Genomic DNA, 13,395 nt, shown 5'->3' on the forward strand with positions numbered 1-13,395 from the left:
TTTTACTCTGAGGAAATGGGAAGTGCAGGATTTGGAGCAGAGAAGTGACACAATCTATGTTTTAAAAGGGTCACTTTGGCTGTTGTTAAGAATAGACCATATTGTAGCTAGGTTGGAAGCAGGGAGACCAGTTCGCAATCCAGGTGAGAGTTGATCGTGCCTCAGACCAGAGTGGTAGCAGCAGAAGAGGTGAAAGTGCTAAGAGATTCTGAATATATTTTGAAGGTAGAAGCAACAAGATTTGCAGATGGATTAGGCATAGAGTATGAGAGAAATAGAGGAGTGAAGAATGGTTTTTGCCTAAGTAACTGCAGGGGTAGAGTTGCCACCAACAGAAAGGACAGCTGTGGTAGAGCAGGTTTGGGAAGGAGGGTCAGGAGCTCAGTTCTGGGTAGACTGAGTTTGAGATGTCCATTGGATATCCACACAAATATGCTGAATGGAGAGTTGGATATATGAATCTGGAGTTCAGCAAAGAGGTCTGGCTAGAGTTAAACATTTAGAAGTCATCAGTTACACAGATTGTAGTTAAAGCCATGAGATGAGATGAAATTGCAAAGAGAGTGAGTGTGAAAAAGAATGTAAATAAAGAAACAAGGACTAAAACCTGGGTGTCTGCAATATTAAGAGGTCAGGGAGAAGAGAAGGAACCCAACAAAGAGACTGAGAAGAAAAAGTATTGAAACTGGGAGAAAAACTACAATAATGCAGTGTCTGGGGAGCCAAGTGAAGAAAGTGAATCAAGGTGGAAGAAGTAATTATTAGTTGTGTCAAATGCTGTTTAATATATCAAGTAAGATAACAACTTTATCTTAACCATTAGCATTGCTGACTGGTGAACGGTTGTAGTGGAGCAGTGGAGGTGAAACCTGATGGCATGGGCTTAAGTGAGAAGGGGAGGCTCGTCAAACACAGCAGCAGCTCTGGCATCTTTTTCTTCATTGATGAGAACCCATTCTCCCCACTCACGTTTTGAAAGGATCTGGAGTTGGCTTTGATTTGAGGGCCATCTATTCCTGTGGGGAGAAAAATTCCTGTGTGGAGGAAAGTGGAGATCATGCCAAAGATCAGAAAATCAGGACTACTCAAACTACATTATCTTTATTGCCACGGAATAATTAATGGCTGATGCATCAAAGAACAGTTGTGATGAATTCCACCTGCATAGTTTTTTAAACAGCCTTATTGAGATAAAATTCATATACCATACGATTCACTCATTTAAAGTGTACAATTTAATGACCTTTAGTATATTCACAGAGTTGTGCATCCATCGCCACAATCAAGTTTAGAGCATTTTCATCACTCCGTGATGAAACCCAGTACCCATTGCCCCTCTCCCCTCCCCATGGCAACCTCCAATCCACTTTGTCTTCTATGGGTTTGCCTTTTCTGAACATTTCATACAAGTGCATTTTGTGATTGGCTTCTTTCACTTAACATAACGTTTTCAAGGTTTGTCTATGTTGTAATATTCATCAGTACTTCATTTGTTTTTATTGTGGAGTAGGATTCCATTGTATGGCTATACCACATTTTGTTCATTCATTCATGATGAGTCAGTGAACATTTGGGTTGTTTCCACTTTTCCAGATGTTTTCCACATGAAAAATGCTACTCTGAACTTGTGTGTAAAGTTTTTGTATAGTTACATGTTTTTGGTTATCTTGGTATACATCTAGGAATGGCATTGCTGGGTCATATGGTAACTCTATATTTAACAATTTGAAGGACTGTTGAAAGTGGCTGCACTACTTTGTATGAGAGTTCTACCACCAATGTACAGAGGGTCCCTGACTTAGGATGGTTCAAACATACGATTTTTCGACTTTACAATGGTGCAAGAGCAATAAACATTCAGCAGAAACGGTACTTCGAACTTTGAATTTCTTTTTTTATTTTCCTGGGCTAGCAATACGCAGTTTGATACTCTCTCGTGATGCTGGGCATCAGCGGCGAGCCACAGCTCCCAGTCAGCCACAAGATTACGAGGGCAAACAACTGACAGACACACTTATGACAGTCGTGTACCATACAACCAGTCTGTTTTTCGCTTTCAGTACAGTATTCAATAAATTACATGAGATGTTCAACACTTTATTATAAAACAGACTTTGCTCTAATTTTGCCCAACTGTAGCTAATGTAAGTGTTTTGAGCATGTTTAAGGTAGGCTAGGCTAAGCTATGATGTTGTGTATGTTAGATGTATTAAATGCATTTTCAACTTAGGATATTTTCAACTCAATGATGGGTTTATCAGGAAGTAACCCCATTGTAACTTGAGGAAGATCTGTATAAGGATTCCAAGTTTTTCATTTCTTTCCCCAAATTTTTTTGTTGTCAGTCTTTTTTTAAGTATCCTAGTGAGTATAAAGTGGTATCTCAATGTGTTGTCTTTTTCAATGTGGTTTTGATTTGCAGTTTCCTAATGACTAATGATGTTGAGCATTTTTTCATGTGCTTATTAGTCATTTGTATATCTTCTTTGAAGAAGTGTCTTTTCAAATCCTTTGGCCATTTTAAATTGGATTATCTGTCTTTTCATTGTTGAATTATGAGTTTTTTACGTAGTCTGGATACAGCTACCTTATCAGACATGATATGCAAGTAACTTCTTCTATTTTGTGAACAGTCTTTCACTTTTTTGATGGTGTCCTTTGAAACACAACATTTTAAAAATTTGATGAAGACCAGTTTATCTGTTTTTTCCTTTTGTTGCTTGTGCTGTTGGTGTCATATGGACTAACAAATCACTGCTTAACCAAGGTCATGAAAATCTACTCCTATTTTTTTTCTAAGCAGTTTATAGTTTTGGCTGTTATATTGAGGTCTGTGATCCATCTTGAGTTAAGTTTTATGTATAGTGAGAGGTAGGGCTACAACATCATGCTTTTGCTTGTAGGTATATGCCTGTAGATGTTCAGTTGCCCTAGCATTATTTGTTGAAGAGACTATTCTTTCCCCCAATGAATTGTCTTGGCATCTTTGTTGAAAACCAATTGACCATAAAGGTAAGGATTTACTTCTGGACTCTCACTTCTTTTCCATTGATCTATATGTTCTATCCTTATACCATACATTTTCTAAATTACTGTAGTACTACATTGATCGATTTTTGGATGTTAAACCAAGCTTGCATTTCTGGAATAAATCCCACTTGATTATGTTGCATAATTCTTTATATATGTTGCTGGATTTAATTTGCTAGTATTTTGTTGAGGGTTTTTGCATCTATATTCATGTCATTGGCCTATAGTTATTTTTGTTATGATGTCTTTGCCTGGTTTTGGTTTCAGTATAATACACGTCTCCTAGAATGAGTAAGAAAGTGTGCCCTCGTCTTTTATTTTTCTAGAAGAGATTGTGAAGAATCGGTATTAATTTTTTCAATGCTTATGGGAATTCACTAGTGAAATCTGCCCTCCACCCACCACCTAGGGTTCATTTTTGTTGTTGCTATGTTTGCTTAGTGACTCTTCTGCAGCAATTCTGTAAAGTCTGTCTTCATAGTCATGTGTGGCCACTGCAGTCTCTGCTGGGTTAGCTTAGTACTCAGATAGTGATTGAGCAGAAATGTCTAAATGCTTTGGTCCTATATTTTCAACCCTTTGCTGAGGGGCTTACACAGGACCTCAAGGTGAGCTAGAGGTAAGAGATTAGGGTCTTCTCAGATCTTTCCTGGACGTGGGCACAGCCCTGCACATACTTGTGGCCTGCTGGAGGCCAAGGAATGTGTCAGGTCTTTTCAAAGTACTCTATAAGCATATCATTTCCCAGCTTTTCTCCTTAAGTTTTCTAGACAGCCTCTTGTTTTCTCCTACTGGTATCAGCACCTCAGACAGCTGTAATATTAAATCATTGCTGATGATTATATTTGAAAAGTGTCCTAGGGCTAGGGCTTTTCCTACTGAGTGAGCTCTAATCAGGTCAAATAATAGCCAGCCCTGCAAATGGGGCTTTTCCCCATTTTCCAAACGGAGAGCTGTCAGACAGATGTGATGATTCTCTGGGGCTGGATCTTTATGAGGAGCTCCGAACCCTAACATTCCCTTCCAGTGGCTGCTAGGCTGCTGTTTTCATGGCTACCACAGGTATGGGGAGAGGCTAATGGGAATCTGGCAAGTTAAATGCCACAAAGCTCTCTGTTTTTACTGGGATTTGGATGTTTTTCTTAAATAAATACTCTTCAGATTATTGCAAGCATTTGGCTAATTTTCCAGAGTTTTGTCAAAGTTGACTTTGACAATTTTTGCTCGTGTTCTCATTGCTTTTGTGGAGGAACAGATTTTCAGAGGTTGTTGCTCTGCTATTCCAGAAGTCCCTCCACCTTATTTTAAACACCAGAAATGTTTTAACTTTTATTCAAGGCCAAGTATAGTTAGGTTTACAAGGCTTTTACCTATTTTCACAAACTGAACACACCCATGTACAAGTTACATGGGTAACTTGCATTGCCCTTTATGCCCCTTTCCAATCACTAAACATCCCTTCCCTAAGAAAACCTGTTTTTAAACTTAATATAATTTGAACCATTTAGTATATACTCTTTTATGTCTGTCTTCTTTCATTCAACATTATGTTTGTGAGATTCTTTCCTGTTGTTAAATGTAATTCAGTCTTCCTCATTGCTGTAGTATTCTGTTGAGTGAATATACCACAATTTATACATTCTCTGTAGGTGGACATTTGGATTACTTACAATATGGGGCTGTTACAGTATACTCTTGCACAGATATTTTTGTGAACATATGTAAACAGCTCTGTTAGGTATATACCTAGAAATGGAATACCTGGGTCATATGTTATATGAATGCTGAGCATTAGTGGATACAGTCAGTTTTCAAAGTTGGTGGACCAATTTACATTCCCACAGCACTGTATAAGAGTTCTGTTTACTCAGTATCCTTGCTATACTTGGTAGTATTTTGGGTTTTTCATTTTAATCATTCTGGTGAGGGTGTAGTGGTATCACATTATGAATTTAATTTGCATTTAATGCATTTGGCCAATTTGTATAAGGTTATCTGCTTTTTTCCTATCAATTTGTAGGTATTCTTTACATAGTCTGTGTACCAGTATATTCTGTATAGGTTTGCAGATAGCTCCTCCCACTCTGTGAATTGCCATTTTTCCCTCTTTTAATGGTGGTGTTTGATAAAGAGAAAATTAACTACATTAATTTTAATGTAGTTTCATTTATCAAGATTTTTGCTTTATGTTTAGTACTTTTTAGATCGTATTAAAAATCCTTACTGACCAAAGGAAAGATGCAATCAACTGATTTAATTTTTTCTGCAAATTTTTAAAAATTTTAAATATTTAGGCAGAACATTTTAGTCTACCCTGAAGAATACCAGTGTTTCCCCATGAGTGTATTTTACAGATGATTGTGCTCTTTCATTCACAAAAACACCAGCAAAGCATCAAGTCTTATACAGCTCTATTCCAAAATATCTTTTATTCCTTCCTTTCAAACCCAGCAATTCCACTGAGTATATTTCTTACCCCATTTATTTCTAATCACCCTGTCTTCTGTTTTCAGAGATAACAGAACCCATTAGAGAAGTTCTCTCACTTTCTGCTCTCCACTCCTATCCCACAAGATAGATCCTCATCTGTATTTATTTCTCCTCCTCCTATTTCAGTGGAAGATGTAGGTCTATCCCACCTTAAAAAACAAAACAAAATTTTTATTCTTAATCCCTACTAGTTACCTTCATTTCTATACTCCTTAAAAAAGAAATGTCTTACACATGTGATAAAATTGCATTGAACTAAATACACCCACACAATGAGTACATGTAAAACTGGTGAAACCTAAATAGGGTGGATGGATGGTATCAAATTCAATTTCCAGGTTGTGATATTGCACTATATTTATGCAGGGTGTTGCCACTGGGGGAACCTGGGTGAAGGGTATACTGGATCTCTCAGTATTATTTCTTACAACTGTCTGCAAATCTATAATTATCTCAGAATAAAAAGTTAAAAGAGTCTTTCTAAAAGTTATCTATAGTCATTATAACTACCATTTATTGAGTGCTTACTGTGTGCTAGGTACTGTACTAAGCACTGTCAGGTGGATACTGTTGTTAATCTCATTTTATAAATGATGAAACTGAGGCACAGAGAGGTTAAGTAATTTACACAGGGTTACCCAGCTACTGAGTGGCAGGACTAGCATTCAGATCTGGTAGCCTAAGCTCAGAGAGAGAGTTCTTATCCACTCTGCTATACTTCTTGTACGTCTGCCTTCATATTCTGCCTCCTAGTCACGCTTCAACCCACCCTTCTATAATAGATTTAGCATTCATCCCAATCACTCCCCTGAAACTGCTTTTGCCTGGATCACCAACAAGTCCGTTGCTAAATCTAATGGATTCTTTTTGGTCCTATCCATTCTTTCTGCAGCCTTTGTTATTGTTTATACATTCAACAGATATTTATTGAGCACCTACAGTGTGCCAGATTCTTGTTTTACGACAGTGAACAAGATGGGCAAAACTGCTGTTAACTGAAGAATACATATGTCTTTACTTGTTATAATTAGGAGGTCAGAAATCTTAAATCACTGCTGACTTGTTTGTGGATGGTCAACAGACCACCTTATTGTTCCATGCTTTTGTTTTTCTGTGGCTAAACCAGATTATATTGTTATTTTGTTTGTGATTTCACAACATAAGGCAGAACGTACTATATTTAATACCATTTTCACTTTTCTCCAGATAGAAATCTGACCTTTTCCAAGCAGTTACCATGAATATGAATAAATTAAGAGAGCTAAATCCTAAAGTATACTACCCTTCTTGTGTAATTATTAATGATATATTAATTTATATTATAAATTATAATATTATATTATAGATAAATTGCGAAAATTAATTGCCTTTGACCTTTTACTTACTTTTTCCAAATAAGGATAATTGAATTAATTAATGCCACATTATTTGGAAATACCAGGAAGATCTCTGCAGAATATTCAATAAGTTTCATTCCATATAGCCAAATAAAAAGCTACTGGAAAATACTTGACTTCATGGAGACATCATGGTAGCTGTTTGCATATCACCAAAGCTAAGCTCTTGAGCCCTAGTTGAAGGAAAGGAATCATCTTGTCTCTTTCCACATGTCCATGGTTATATTCTGTGTTTTTATTCCTTTCCCCAATTCAGTAAAGAAGAAAAAAAAAAAACTCTCCTACTTCTTCATGTCAAAAAACAGCTCTTGTTTTATTAGTCCTAATGGGAATGTGTTTTGCTTGGTGATTGGAAGCAACTATAATCCTCTTGCTTCCATCCAGGGTTACTGTTTCTGTCTGATAGCTGTTTGTTTACAGCAGCAGTTAGCAATTTGCATGGACAGTGCTGTCAAAGTCACTGCCCTCAATGAACCCCAAATGCCTCTTGGAAGAAAGATGACAGATTCAGCCCAGCGACTTGCAAAACTTTAAAAGCGATTCCTTGTCAAACATGTGAAAAACAGCTCTTCCCTCTCCATGACTTGAGGGAAAAAAACGAGAAATTATCTTATGCCAGATGGCAATTCCTTGCTAGTGAAATAGGCCTGGGCTGATTCAGCTTCATTCCTTTATGTTCCATTTGCAAAACCCACAAAGAACACATTTGGGGCCACTTTTCAGAGCTGGCAACAGCCTCTGCTTTTTAAGGAAATCAGATGGGCACACACACAAAAAGCCACAATGGATGAAGGGCTCGGAATCCCCAGGGTCCAGAAACAGGATGCGTAGGCCTTAAATTCTAGGTCACCAATTAGAACCTGGCCTGGACCCAAGAATCATCCCAATTGTTGCCAGATTTGGTGACTTGATTGAATTTGGTTAAAACAAAAACAAATTGGGAAAAGGTTATATTTTCTTGTTGACTAAACCTCTTCTTAAAAAAAAAAAAAAAAGGGAAGAAATAGAAACTATCTAAAAACATGCTTTCAGATGATAAAGTGATTCGTAAATTTCAAATTCCTCTGGATCTAAAGGACTCAGTCTTTAAGTCCAGTACCTTTCTTTGCCATTTACATGTAAGATATTACAGCTGCTTTCATATATTTAGAATTCGTTTAGAGAGGATTTGACCAGTGTGCATGCGTGCATGTGTGTGCGTGTGCATGTGTGTGTGTCTTCTTAATTACATTGGCTTTTTTAATTGACACATAGTTGACTTACAATATTATATTAGTTTCAGGTGTACAACATAGCGATGCAATATTTTTATAGATTACACACCATGCAAAGTTATTATAAAATATTGACTAGATGCCCTGTGCTGAAATAGATGCCTCAGGACATAATGAAACCCTCTCACTGTCAGCTGCTTGCTAGGGATGTTGTGAAGAGGATTTAAACACTAGACTAGTAATGGTATTGGTTAGTTTTGAAGATGTCTTCTTCATCTAAAATTCTATGCATTATGAATTAGCCCCCTTAATTTTTTTAATTACCCTCATTTGGGGTATTTTTAGCCAAGGTAATACCTGTTATCTGTTTGGTTTTGCCTTATATGCAAGAAGATATTGACCACCTTTGTTAATGTTCTGTTTTATTTCTTCAGGTGTCTGAACACACACAATTAAGTTGGATCCTTACCTGCATGGTCAGACTACCCCGATTACAACATTTACACCAGTGGAAGGTAAATGCCAGTGATCTGATTAATAAACAGAAAGAAGTTCAGTCCCCAATGCAGCTATTTTTCCTCTTTCTGTTTATTTTTGTGTTAGGCTCTGGGAATCCTGAGTTTGCTGGCCTCCCTGGTCTGTTACTCTAGTGGCTAGCTAGACCAGCATCTTTAACCTCACCGCCTCAGGGTATGAAATGGAAAGTAAGAGGGTTCTCTAAGATTCTTTCCAACTGAAAAACTGGATGAAAATATCCAGCTTATTAATTATTTGATCTTATCTGTGCATGGTGGGTCCTGAGTGACCTTTACATAGACTTGGTAATGACTTTGAACGTGCCACATTTTAATTAACAAACAATCACCATTTCTGGATTACTGGACTCTGAAGTTGCCTCCACCAGAATTAACTGGCATTAAGGCCAGAATGTTTTCATTGTGGAGAGAAGAGACAACATATTATATTTAATATTTAAACAAGTTGAGTCCAAGCAACAGTTCAAACCCACAGAAGAATTAAGCCTGTTCTTTTTCTAAGAAGTTCAGCAGAGAAATATAAATTGGGTAATTCAAAGTACTTTACTCCCATGTATTTTGCAATTGGATAACCTGAGGGTAGGTGGCCCACCACTATGTCAACACTAATATTAGTATCAAGCGTCTTTCCAGCATATTTTCAGGGCCACTGATTTCCTCAAAAGGCTTTGATTTCCTATTTAGAAGGCTTCACATATGCTGCAGAGAGAAACAGACAGAGCTTTAATGTGGCAGTGTCTAAATAGGAGGTATTGGTGATGCTGCAGAATCGTTACCTGCCAGGAGTTAGAAACAAAATTTTGTAATGTTCTCTACTGTATTTTGGTTTAGGACAAGACTTGCCCATTTTATCGTAATATGGTAATGCTAAGCTGAACACTGAACGCTGAAATCCTTTTATAAGAACTGATTAAATGGGAAATGCTCCCACCTTTTTTTTTTTTTTTGGCTGCGTTAGGTCTTCGTTGCTGCACACAGGCTTTCTCTAGTTGGGGCAAGGAGGGACTACTCCTCGTTGTGGTGTGCAGGCTTCTCATTGCGGTGGCTTCTCTTGTGGAGCACGGGCTCTAGGCACCTAGGCTCAGTAATTGTGGCTCGCGGGCTCAGTAGTTGTGGCACACGGTCTTAGTTGCTCCGCGGCATGTGGGATCTTCCTGGACCAGGGATCGAACCTGTATTCCCTGCATTGGCAGGTGGATTCCTAACCACTGCACCACCAGAGAAGTCCCTCCCACTTTAAAATAGTGTCTAAGGACCTCCTGGTAACACGTTACTAGTGAATGATTCTGAAGAAGGCTTCTACTAGTCCATGATTTCTTATCTTTGGGGAAAACATGGATTTCAAAGCCAGTCTTAATCGTAGAGCATGGTATACTGCCTTCTATGGTCATTCCTTCATTAACAAATACTGGTGATGCCTTCTGCTAGTCTAATATCACGCTAAGTGCTGGAGGTATTGCAGTCACCAGGATGGATGGATGCAGCCCCTTCCATGAGGCTTATAGTTTATTTGGGAACAGACAGTTAAACAAACAAAGTGTAAAAAGTTTTAGGAGGGAAAGGTTCCAGTTCTACGGGAAGAGCTAAGAACCCCTAGGTTGGTTTTGACTGGGGCAGTGAGGGACAAAACAGTGGGGAGGAAGGATAGGGTCAGGGCTGCAGAGGTCAGGGTTATTTGGAGGATTGATGAGATAGCACAGATGTGAGGCATCTGGGGCCCATAATAGGCATCCAATACGTAATAGAGCTCTCCACACCTCCCCACTTCCTTTGTAGTTTCAAGGTCCAGTATTCTAATATAAAAAGACTATAAATCTAATACAGTAGCAATTTTTAAAGACTGGGTTCTTTTCCCATTTGCTCATTTCCAAATTAAATTTTTATTATAATTACCCTATGATCATTGCAAACTGGCCTTTGTCATGAACACTGTAATAAGGTGTACTGAAGGAATTGTATGGTCAAACTTTCAAATTTCCTATGAACGGCCTATAGCATTAGTAGTGCTGTAAGCCAGAAACTACTTGAAGTAACTAGAAAAATTTGTAACTAAATTATGGAACATTAAGATGATTAAAGAGAGAAGCTGTTGTCTTCAGACCCAGTCTCAAAGGGTGTGTCTGCATTTTGGTTGGGGAACCCCGAGTTGTGAGCATGTGAGTTTGGTCCTCAGAATCATGCGAATTTATAAATTGAGTTGTTCATTTCATTCAGGAATCTTTGGATTTCAGGGAAGTGATTCATATTAACTAAACAAATAAAACTTATCTATACACCAAAATATACCAAAATGTCCATTTATCATTTTACAGGATATGGTATACCTAGGCCTTAGAAGCAATTACCAGTGAACTGCACACAATAGTCCCTGCTAATAAGTAGCTCTGCTCAGAAAGCCAGATTCCCTGCAGCAAGGGACTTAGTATCACTAGGGCTCACATTCAGCACCCAGTGATTGCCAGTTGTTAAATATTTCTAATATCACCTCCAGTGTTTCCATCAGCTTCCCTGTTAAGGAAATATTTTGGTTTATACCACCTGTACTGTTTATTGGATCACTTTACTCTCAGGACAGATAATTAGGATTGGTTAGATGAAATTTTCTCCTAGTTTCATTTTTTTTTTTGTATTTTTTTTGTTTTTTTAATTTATTTTAATTTATTTTTATGGCTGAGTTGGGCCTTCGTTTCTGTGCGAGGGCTTTCTCTAGTTGTGGCAAGCGGCGGCCACTCTTCATTGCAGTGCGCGGGCCTCTCACTATCGCGGCCTCTCTTGTCGCGGAGCACAGGCTTCAGACGCGCAGGCTCAGTAATTGTGGCTCACGGGCCCAGTTGCTCCGCGGCATGTGGGATCCTCCCAGACCCGGGCCCGAACCCGTGTCCCCTGCATTGGCAGGCAGAGTCTCAACCACTGCACCACCAGGGAAGCCCAGTTTCATTGTTTTTAATGCCATGATTTTTAGGGTTTTTGTTTTGTTTTGTTTTAATGTGATTTTAAGGGAACATTACAGTTTTGTCAATAGCAGAGTGTGAGACTTTCTGGGAAGTTTCCACAAACAGTTTGATGTTAACTAATGTTAATTTATAGAAATTTAACTTCATGGTATTTTCTGACCTTCCCTGTGAAATCTAGAATTTATCTGATTTGGAACCTAGAAAATCTTATGTCCTTACTTTAATAAAATGAAAAAGAAATAGTGGCAGTGCAGGACTGTTTCAAGGGGCAGTGGGGAAGCGGATTCACCTTATTCCTCCCTAAGCCTGGAGCATGGAGATAAGCCAGCCAGAAGATGGCCAGAGTTACTAACAGGAACTGAGATAGAATGTTGTTACAGGTGGCTTCAGATCACCCCTTGCTTGCTTTAAAGATTTCCTAATTTAGCATTATAATTAGGTTCATGTCAGATTTGTTTCCCTCCTCTCTTTCCACTGCCGCAGGCAAAGACTGCCAAGGAGAAGCAGAACGGAACCATGGGCCTGCTCACCTACCCAGTACTCCAGGCAGCTGACATTCTGCTGTACAAGTAAGGAGCAGAGTTCACCCCTCGTCCTAGATGTAGTCATGCTGACAAGAGAATGTCTCACCTATCTCAAAAAGATTCGGTTCACGGGGAAAGATGGGTACAGATAGGATCAGACACATGAATCTATTTGTGTCTATTCCCCGGTAATAATACTAAATTATAGAAGTATGTTTTAATGTGAAACTAATAATATTAAGAAGTAGCCCTTAAATAGCACTTGCCATGTATTGGAAACAATTATAAGTGCTTTACATACATTAACCCATTTAATCCTCACAACAACCTTATAAAAGCTATACCATCATCATCCTTGGTTTACAGATGTGAAAACTTAGGCTCAGAGTGGTAAGTAACTTGCCCGAGGTCATGTACTAGCAAGGCTTGGACCCAGGATTTGAGTCTAGAAAGTCTGGGTACAAAATCTGTGCTCTTAACCACTATAGAATATATCCTTCCCTAGTAATAATTACACTTCAAGAGTTTTAAATGTTGATTTCTCATATAATCTAGACTCTCAAGCAAGGCTGTCCCATAGAACTTGCTGCAGTTATGGAAATGTTCTCTACCTACGTTAAGACCATAGCCGGTAGTCACATGTGGCTATTGAGCACTTGAAATGTTGACAGAGGAACTGAATTTTAACTTGTCAATTTAAATAGCTGCCTGTTGTAGTGGCTACTGTATTGGACCTGCAGGTTGAGATCAAGTTTTTCAACATGATATAGGGTGCCCTCACTTTTCTTGGACCCATAATCTATAAGTCAGCTACTGCTGCTACTTACAGGTCTCAAAACTATACAACTAGAGAAAACGTGCACTCTCTGTAGGGCTGGCCAGGGCTTCTGACCCCATTCCTCTCCCGATTCTTCCCTCCGATCCCCACATCACCTCCCTCGCCCCCATTTGGCCTTCTAGAGATAAAGCCTCCCAGTCAGCATACAGTCATGGCCAAACCTTGCTACTGTGAAAGCCTCTGAGGAAAAAGAGAAACTATATGGGTCTTTTTTACCCCTTTCCCCTGAAACCTTGACCCCATAAAAGTGATTCTTCTGGGCTTCCCTGGTGGCGCAGTGGTTAAGAATCTGCCTGCCAACGCAGGGGACACGGGTTCGAGCCCTGGTCCGGGAAGATCCCACATGCCGCGGAGCAACTAAGCCCGTGCGCCACAACTACTGAGCCTGCGCTCTAGAGCCCACGAGCCACGA

The 13,395-nt window shown here is 38.9% G+C and overlaps 1 protein-coding gene across 2 annotated transcripts in view; it reads left to right on the plus strand.

Annotated features, from left to right (window-relative positions):
* Positions 1 to 13,395, plus strand: part of WARS2 (tryptophanyl tRNA synthetase 2, mitochondrial) — a 93,818-nt gene that overhangs the window by 63,971 nt on the left and 16,452 nt on the right. The window contains exons 3-4 of one of the 2 annotated variants that reach the window (XM_061186102.1): positions 8,566 to 8,646; positions 12,072 to 12,190. In XM_061186102.1, coding sequence (XP_061042085.1) covers positions 8,566 to 8,646; positions 12,072 to 12,190 — 200 coding nt within the window. The remainder of the gene's footprint in view (positions 1 to 8,565; positions 8,647 to 12,071; positions 12,191 to 13,395) is intronic. The other variant, XM_061186103.1, reaches the window with a different exon arrangement.

Source organism: Eubalaena glacialis, chromosome 3, assembly GCF_028564815.1.
Source record: "Eubalaena glacialis isolate mEubGla1 chromosome 3, mEubGla1.1.hap2.+ XY, whole genome shotgun sequence".
Classification (NCBI taxonomy): Eukaryota; Metazoa; Chordata; class Mammalia; order Artiodactyla; family Balaenidae; genus Eubalaena; species Eubalaena glacialis.